This window comes from Neopelma chrysocephalum, unplaced genomic scaffold (genome assembly GCF_003984885.1).
Source record: "Neopelma chrysocephalum unplaced genomic scaffold, ASM398488v2 Primary Assembly neopelma1_71, whole genome shotgun sequence".
Classification (NCBI taxonomy): Eukaryota; Metazoa; Chordata; class Aves; order Passeriformes; family Pipridae; genus Neopelma; species Neopelma chrysocephalum.
The window spans coordinates 5,583,524-5,592,950 of record NW_020897731.1 but is presented as its reverse complement, the minus strand read 5'-3'; the positions used below and the strand labels follow the sequence as shown (position 1 = coordinate 5,592,950).

The window sequence follows — 9,427 nt, the reverse complement described above, 5'->3', positions numbered from 1 at the left end:
CCGCTTCCGGGGCCAGCGCCGCCGCGGCTCGGTGAGCAGCCCCGTTCCGGGGCCCGCCCGGCACCGCCGGCAGCACCCGCCGCCCCGCCGCCCCCATGGCCACCAACCCGCAGCCCCCACCGCCCCCGCCGCCGCCCCCTCAGCAGCCACCGCCGCTGCCGGGGGCCGGAGCCGGCGCGGGGGGCGGTGCGGCCGAACCCGAGCTGGTCTCCATGATCGTGAACCACCTCAAGAGCCAGGGGCTCTTCGACCAGTTCCGCCGCGACTGCCTGGCCGACGTGGACACCAAGGTGCGGGCGGGCGGCACCGGCGTCTCGGGGGGGTCCCGGCGCCCTGGGCTCGGGCAGGTCAAGGCCGGGCCCGGCCGGGGCAGAGCCGGAGCGGCCGCGCTCGGCGGGAGCGCGGCGTGTCCGGCGGGGCGCACAGGGAGCACATACGGCCGGCTCGGCGCGGTGTCCGCGGTAGATACCGCGTTTATTGCACTGCCATCGCCGCCAGGGAGCGGGAGCGACAGCGGCGGTGCCTTCAGGGGACCGGGGGGGTCCGACGTGCCAGCCCGGCCTCCGAGGGAATAACCAGCCGCTTATCCAACCCCTCCAGTCCAACCTCTCTACTGTTGCTTTCTAGCCTGCCTACCAGAATCTGAGACAGCGCGTTGACAACTTTGTTTCCAATCATTTGGCGACTCATACCTGGAGTCCTCATCTGAACAAGAACCAGCTGAGAAATAATATTAGGCAGCAGGTTCTCAAGTAAGTGACAGCCATGGGGTTTCTCTAAACGTGCTCCTCTAGCATGCTAGGTGTTGGAGACTCTGGGTCAATGTAAAGCGTCCGCTTTCTTCAAAGAAGCTTCTGAAGAAGCTCTTTCATTATTTTGTTTTTTGTAACCTTTAAAATGCGGTATTACTTCAGATAGTAAGTTGCCATCAACATTACTTAGAATTAGACTGCAGATATTTTTTTATCTGATCCAATATGCTGCAGGGGTGGAAACCTTGATTTTAACTTGGGATGTAACCCCCTAGCTAAAATCTGCCTTTACTTTTTCTTCTAAGGGAGGTATAAAAATTGCACCTATCATGTTTGCAGCTAAGGAAAATTAAAGGTATTTGACAAACTAAGCTCTGCAGAGTACAAGGCGAAAGTCACATAGCAAAACCTGGATGTAAATCTAGCTGGACAGAGAAGAGGCTTATAAGAATTGGTGTTATGTTAAAATGATGTTGAACACTTACCTGATATTACATTATTTCATGAAGGTTCCTCCAGTGTTTCTTCTCAAATCTTAAGAGTCATAAGAAACGTTAGGAAATTTCTTCAAAATACGGTGAGCTTGGTCATTGAATTGGATCAAACCAGGGATATAGGAACAAACTTACTCAGTTATCCTGTGGTGGTACCATTGATAACTTGTACTGAGGAGCCGTTTGGTTTGTAGGGAGGGGAGTGGATGTTGTTTGTTGTTAAAGAAGCAATGAGGACAAGAGGCAGTATATGTCCCACAGAAGATTACAGGGGTCTAAAGACATTGATACAGATATAAAGCTTTCTATTGCCATTTATTTTATTTTATGGAAGATTAAAGGTGTTCTGTTAAGCTGCAGAACTTGCTGCACTCTGCTGGGGAGTAAGTAACTTAGGGTGGCAGCGAGTGGTCTAGTAGCTGTTTGTCCCTCATGCCTTCTATAAGTCATCTCTTTTATGCTGTGGGAATTGATCATATTTGGTTTCTTCTTAATTTTTTCCACAAGTGGCTTTTGCAATTAAATAACATTTGTAGGTGTAAGCAGAAATACTGCAACAGCAGGCTGTTTGTTGTGTTAATTCCATGTGCTTGGATTGGTTTGTTTCTCTAGCACTTTTTTCTTATGGATAGGACACAGGCTGAATCCATAGCCGCAGTGATGCTCAGAAAACATTATTGCTTCCATGGAGTTTCTTACGAGTGTTTATGTCACATCTAAATGGTCATACTTCATTAATAGGATATTGAAATATAATTTTTCTTACTAATTCCTGTAACTTTGTTCCAGGTCTGGAATGTTGGAATCTGGAATTGACAGAATTATTTCTCAGGTTGTGGACCCAAAGATCAACCACACATTCAGACCTCAGGTGGAAAAAGCTGTCCATGAATTTTTAGCCACATTGAATCACAAAGAGGAGGCAGGGCCCAGTACAGCTCCGAGTGAGGACAAAGCAGATGCTTCTGTTACAGTACAAGGTATTTTACCATTTCTCTGAGCAGTCTGTTAACAAAAGTGGGGTTTAAGAGAGCAGAAACATCGACTAGGTTTGCTGCTGGCATAACATTGTTAGCATCAGTATTAGCAAACGGATCTCCAGGCAGTACCATAACACTTATCTGTTACTGTATGTATAAAGGTAGAAGGCAGAAGAGATGTCACCCTGTTACGACCATGTCACTGTCACTTCTGCTTCAGATTACGAGGAATCAGTTTACTGTAGTGAGAAAAGTTGGTCTCAGGGTTTGGCCCTCAAACACAGATAAGGGAAGAACAATTCAGTTTTTCTATCCATTGGTAGGTCAGAAAAAAATTACCTAAGAGACAGTTCCCTGTCTTTGTGCAGTTGCTGTGTGCCTTAAAGTTTGAATGGCTCCTCTCAGGAGCTTAAGTTGTGCTGTAAGTCACCAATCTTTAGTTTGTTTATCAACACAACGCTTTTTCTTCAGGGTTTTTATTTATGTTGCCTGTTATCAACTTCTAAACACTCCTACAGGTAACTGTCCATTCTTTCACATCCTGAGATATTCCACAGCAGTACATCTATTTGTAACCAGACCCTTTATTTAAATCCAAAGCTTTTTCCTGGGAGGCCCACTTCCTTTAAAGTGGGTTAACAAGCCAGCTGCAACTCTTAGTCCTAGTCTACTTAACCCTTTCTCATCCATCTTCAGAGTTGGTTCTAAGAGGATGGAAAAGTGGTAAGGTATATCTAATCGTCCCATTGTTATATAATCAATATGCTGAGTCCATTTTCCATGACTTTTATGGAGATACTAGAGGTGTGAGACACGGACTATCTGCTGCAGTGTGTGTGTGTGTACCTATATATAGAGAGAGGATGTAATATAATTCTTTATATGCATATATAAAATATATCCAGAGTCATCATCCCATTTGGGATGTTGGTAAAGATGAACAAGGATTGTGTTCAGAACATCCTTCCCATTGACAATCCCCGCATTCCCTAGCAGACCTCAGGAACAGAGGTGTATCACAGAGCAGAATGAATCCCTGGTAATAACATGATAATTGCTGCAGGAATGCAGCTTCATGGAGTTTTTTATCTGGTTGGTCTTTTTTTTTTTTAACCAAAATCTCTCAATGCGAAATTAGTCAAATAGTTAATTATGCATATTTTATAGACAGTAATTATTCTGTTTCTTTGCACTTGTTTAACATTCTATCTAAACAGAATTACATAAACTAGGGTAAAGTAAAACTCTGTTCTTTCTTACTGTTTAAGGTGTCTCTGCTACAACTCCTAGTGCTAACGTAGCTAGTGATGCAATGTCCATTTTGGAAACAATAACGTCTCTTAACCAAGAAGCAAGTGCTGCCAGGGCTTCAACAGAGACCTCAAATTCCAAGAACAATGACAAAGTTGCAAAAAAACTCTCATCTCAGCAGAGTGTGGATGGTAGCACTGATAAAGACAAAAACATGGAGGACTTGCCAGACAGAGAGAAAGCAATTTGTGACCTTTCGGGAGAAGGGGCTGAAACACTTGCAAAGTATGAAGATTTGAATGACCTTCCCTACCAAAGTGAAGAAATAAAAAATTCAGCAAAGGATACTAATGTTTTGACTTTTACAAGTAAAGATATTCAACAGGAAAGTGAAGATCAAAAGAGTAAATTATTGGATAAATGTGACAAGAAACCAGACAGCAGTGAAAAGAGTGAAAGAAGAAAAGAAAAGAAGGAAAAGCTTGACAAGAAGTCTGACCATTCAAAGAAAAGCGATGATACTACGAAGTCAAAAGAAGAAAAGCAAGCAAAAGAATCAGAACCAGTGAAACAGTTAGCTCCAGAAAAAAATAGCAATAAACATAAAACAACTGAAAGCACGAAAGAAACTAAAGAAGGTATGGTGTGGGCAATACTCTTCTTCAAAATATGAATATGAGGTGGGTTTTTTAAGTGTATTCAGGAGTTGAATCAGAAGTATTTCTGGAATGTAAGTTTTCTGATAAATTTGTCTTGCTAGCCACAGTTGGGCTTGTCCATATCTCTTAACTGAGGCACCCAAATTAGGAATCAGATGAGCTTTGATTCCTCAAGTGTGTGGTTGGTCATCTGCCTTAATCTGGCAAGTTGTCTGGACAATTCCAGTCTTCATTTTAAAGTTTATAGTTGTACCTCAGGGTGATTTTTGTTTTTGAGTAAACCAGAGTTAGCCTGATAACATTTCGTTAAGGTGTTATAATTTTGTTTTCTTATTCCTAGTTCTTAAGATAATTTTGTTCTCGGTGATGAAATTGCTGTTTTGGTAAAAAATGTTTCACAAATATGGTGTGCTGCATTACAGCTCTTTGTTTCAATTTTTTCCTTTGCAAGAAATATCATTCATAGATTCAGATATGGATGTACTCAGTGACATCACGGTCAGCTCTGTCCATACCAGTGACCTTTCTTCCTTTGAAGAAGAGAGTGAAGAGGAGCCTGTAATTTCTGACAGTACTGAAGAAGGGGAGATCACATCAGATGGTAAAATAATTAGACTGTTAAGCAGCAAGAAGTAGTATGTAATGCTTTTGTTGAGTGCATCATATCATAAATGTTAGGGTTTGCAGTTTGTTTTATTGTACTTACCTGTGAGAAAGAATTTGACTGTGGAATGGATAGTATGTGTGCAATTGAAAAAGACAAGTATTACTTTTTGAATATTTTTTAATAGTTTGGTATATTCTAAACATTGTAAATCTTATTTATGCTGCAGTATTCCATAGATGACAAAAGCACTTAAAGGTCAATATGTCAGTCTCTCTGGGTCTTTTTCCCCTCCATGCTGCCATGAACTTGGTGTAACATTGGAGTGCTTTGTGACCTTGGGGTAGTGGTTGTAGCTGGCATTGCAGATCAGGTTGGTTTTAGAGCTTTAGGATTGCAGGAATGTCCAAATTCTACTTGACCACAGTAAAGGGAACAGGAATGGATCTAACCTTAAAAATTCAGAAACACCAGATGATTTCACTGACCGGGTTACCTTTTTGTGTTCCCCCTGTCCAGTACAGACCTCAGACCCTGATTTCTGCAGATGTGACCTCTGCAGTTAGTAAGATTTTCCAATTCATAATGCAGAGTGCCTTAGTACCTGAATGCATTCTCTGTAGGATGCTCACAGCTTACTTTTTCTGCTCTAAGAATATTATTTAGAAGCATTGAATTACTTGCATATTCTCTGCCTTTGCTGTTACCTTGAAACATGACAGATGTTGTTCAGTTATGACTGAACATTTGTGAAAAGAAAGCAAGCCTTAAGTATGTTTCGGGAATAGAAATAATCTGCACAGTATGGAGCACAAGGGATTTTGCACTATTTCTAATAATCCTGATAAAATGGAAATAAATTTATTTATTTATACTCGATTAATACTTACATGAGTGTAAACAACAACGTGTTTTGTTTATGTATTTTAGTAAGCCCATATAGTTTTCAGGTATTCAAGTACTGTACGGTTCTTTTGGTGTGGGGAGAAGCATCATTTAATACATAGCAGAAATTACATTCTGACTTCTTACGCGTAGTTAACTACAAAATATTGTATGTAAAAGGACAATGGCATTAAAAGCACAGTTGTTCTATCCCAGTTTATTTTGGGGTTTGTGTCTTGCAAATTTTTGGCTCAATGATGTACACAAACACATGAATGCACCTTTCATTTTTTTCAAAATCTAGTGATATTTTGATGGTAAAAGAGTATTTTTTAACTGTTTCATTTTTAGAGTAAATAATTGTTAATACATTTTGAGTAGCTTTGCCTCCTCAAAAGTTGTGTTGAAAGCACTGCCCTAATTTATCAATATGTCTCTATACTCACTAACCTTTCTTTAGATGAAGAGGAGAAAAAGAGTCAAAGTAAGACAAAGCCTCAGGCTAACGAGCTGAGCGATGGGAAAGCCAAGCCTGTTCGCAACGCGTACGTTCACAAGCCTTTCCTGTACTCCAAATATTTCAGTGACTCTGATGATGAACGAACTGTGGAACAACTCCGTCAGTCCATTGTAAGTGTTATGGTTTGGTACTGCTCTTTATAGAGCAGAAATTCCACTTCTGATGTGGTGGTGGTTTGTGAGGGGGAGTTGTGGAGTCTTCTGTTCCTTCTCACTTCAGATTTTTTTTTCCCTTGTGTTACAACTGCCCTTTCTTCAGGTGTCTATCAGTATGGCACGATCTGCTCTGCAGCACAGTGCTCTGCTCTGCTGGTTATAGTTTGAAGGCTTCTGGTGGTGAAAGCAATGACACACTTTTCTATGTCTTTCCCCTCCTCCAAAATAAACAGTCTTTTGATGTTGACAGAGGATTGCTAATTACATGCAGTGTCTTCACAGAATCACAGCAATGGGTGAATTCTTTCTCAACTGAGTAATTTGATGGGGAGAGTAAGAACTGCTGCACTTACGAAAAATCTGGTCTTCAGTAGATTTAACATATATAATGACAATTTGGGTGGACAAAGTAGCCCATATCTACCTGTCCTCTGCCTTCAGTGGGATGTTGAGTAGGTCAGGCTTGTGTTGAGTACTGCAGGCGACTTCATTACACCAACTCTTTAAAAATGTAGTTCTTACTGTCCATGAAATCAGTAGTTTGTAGCGAGTCTGCAACCACTGAGAATGGAAGGAGATTTAAGCATGTGCACTCTGTTCTGTGGAAGAGGGACCAACACGCAGAAGAGGGAGCAGCAGTTCTTTTAGATTTTCTCCTTTGGCCAGGTAAAAATAGTTATATATATAATATAATTATAGTTGTATATATAATATATACTTAGTATATATACACTATGTATATATTATATATTAGTACTTATATATATATATGTATAAAATAAAAAATAATATATGTTCTTTGAGAAGGTCTCATAGCTTCAATCTGCAGTGTTAGGCAGCAGTGAAACTCTGGAACTCAGCTAATTTCACATCACAAGCTAGCATGCTCTGTTTCTATGGGTTTTAGACTTACATTTGCAATCAAATAATGGTCTTTGACCTAATGATAATTATTGTTTTCCTTGGTTTTTATCTCTAGGCCAAAGAAAAAGAAGAGAGACTCCTAAGAAGGCAAATTAACAGAGAGAGACTTGAAGAAAAACGCAAACAGAAGGCTGCAGAAAAAACAAAATCCCTAAAACCTGGAAATCAAAATGCTAAAGGTATGAGAAGTAAAGGTATGATTAGCCCCTACCACCTTGCTCTAACTTACACTCTAGAAAGAAAACTTTCAGCTTTTAATAATGGTCATAGGTCTGTAGTAATTTCCTTTGCTTAACAACCCAGTGTTTCAACAGTGATGTAAAAGAAAAATGTATAAAGCAAATTATTAGTATGAAATTTCATCTCCACTTTTTCATGTATCGTTACACTGCTTAGACTCAGTGAATACCCATAGACACAGGTATTCTATGACACGTTAGTACTCTCTGTACTGCTTTCAGTCATATTTATAGCTGAAACAGTAATATAATGACATGCATATGTATTTCATCATTTGTGTATTATATTAGGAAAAAGTGGCTTGCACTTAGAAGAACCATCATCAAAAGGTCTGGAGTCAAAAGCTACTGGTACCAGCATTAAGGATGTGCTTAAAGAACAGAAAATTTTAGAAAAAAAAGTGGCCTTGAGCAGAAAAAGAAAAAGAGATTCAAGGTATTTATGTATTTTCTCAAAAGGAATTAAAGTTTTGAATATTCATTTTTGCAGATTTCAGAGGTTCTTTTCAACTTTGTACTTAGCCTTATTGACTTTAGCAGTTTTCTATTAGAATATTCACATAATTTTGTTACTAATAAGCATGAAGTTCAGGCGCAGAAAATCAAATTATAGCTGCTTAAATATATTGCAACTCAGACTGCAGTAGCAGTCTTTACTGGCTTTTCGTACACAGAATGGTAATAAAGGCATGAGAATAGAGAGCTTTTACATGCTTGTGCATCTGATACGTAAGTCAGCTTGGCTTCATCTTGAAACTGATGTTTTATGTAGATAAGTATTTTATGTACAGTTATATATGGGGCAAGGCGAGCTCTTACCCATTTTACAGGGACAACTGCAGTAGTAATATTGTCATACTCATAAAGCACTGACATCCAGAGAATATTTTTTAAGTTGATACACATAGTTTTACAAGAGAGAAAAGCCTGGGCAAATTGGTTAGTCAGAAGTGGGGTGATCAAGTTCTGTTTCCATATTTTTAGTAGGCGTTTCTCTTTCACCTTCAGCTTTGAAAGCAGAAAGTTTATAAAGTAATGTTAGGCTGATAGCAATTTTTCTTTATTAAATTGTCCAAATACCTGTTTCAGGCGTGCTGAAGATGGCTGCAGAAAGAAATATGAGCCCTCTGAAGAAGATTCTAAAGAAGTGCAAAAGACAAATGAGGTATGTGTCTCTCAAATATAAACTTAATAGTCTTCCTTTTTAATTCTAATAGACTTTTTCATATGTCCACACTAAACTGCGTATAATTGCATTCGTTCTCGTTAATTAGTTTTTCCCTGACAGTTCTTTCAGTTGTATTAGTGGTCTGACATTGCTGTAGTAGTGCTTTCTGAATTCCAATAGCCACTGAAATACAGGGTCTGTGATTCAGTGCTAATGCATGCTGTAGTAGAACACAAGATGAGTTTTAAGCCCTAATCTGTAAATGAGGTTGGGTTTTAAAAAAGAGCAAAGTGTTATGTGCAAAGACTTGAGGAGCTTGATCTGTTTAAACTTCTCACTGGAAAATTAAAGGAAAACTGACTGTGGTCTGAATGCTAAAAGAAAGAGAATTTTTATGTCAAGAATTTTTATCAACAACATTATTTAAAAAAAAAAGGTAGCAGTTGGAAGTTCAAATGGAAGTCTAGATTTGTCTTTTGTAGGTTTTGGTGTGTTGTTTAGTTTTGATTTTTTTAGTTACGGTTTTGTTTTAACAGAGAACATAATGGCTGTTTAAAGTAACTTATGGAGCACTTGAAATTATGATTGTCCATTCAAAAATCTGTTTAAATCATTTTAGAAAGAAAAATCATAAAGAAAAGAAAAAAAGGTCAGAAAGTCTGCCTAAGGTTAACTTCTCTTCCTTTGGATTTTTACACAATGGCAGATAGTTGAAATGAAAATGGCAAGTTTCATTTTTTTACTAACTGTATTTTAGGTGATTTTTTTATTACATTGTTAAGTGTATCCTCTGGTG

At 39.2% G+C, this 9,427-nt stretch overlaps 1 protein-coding gene across 2 annotated transcripts in view; it reads left to right on the top strand.

Annotated features, from left to right (window-relative positions):
• Positions 1-95: 95 nt before the first annotated feature.
• Positions 96-9,427, top strand: part of BOD1L1 (biorientation of chromosomes in cell division 1 like 1) — a 36,006-nt gene continuing 26,674 nt past the window's right edge. For both annotated transcript variants that reach the window (XM_027686333.1, XM_027686332.1), the window contains exons 1-9: positions 96-290; positions 628-752; positions 2,036-2,226; positions 3,495-4,115; positions 4,588-4,737; positions 6,089-6,255; positions 7,280-7,403; positions 7,755-7,899; positions 8,553-8,628. In XM_027686333.1, coding sequence (XP_027542134.1) covers positions 96-290; positions 628-752; positions 2,036-2,226; positions 3,495-4,115; positions 4,588-4,737; positions 6,089-6,255; positions 7,280-7,403; positions 7,755-7,899; positions 8,553-8,628 — 1,794 coding nt within the window. The remainder of the gene's footprint in view (positions 291-627; positions 753-2,035; positions 2,227-3,494; positions 4,116-4,587; positions 4,738-6,088; positions 6,256-7,279; positions 7,404-7,754; positions 7,900-8,552; positions 8,629-9,427) is intronic.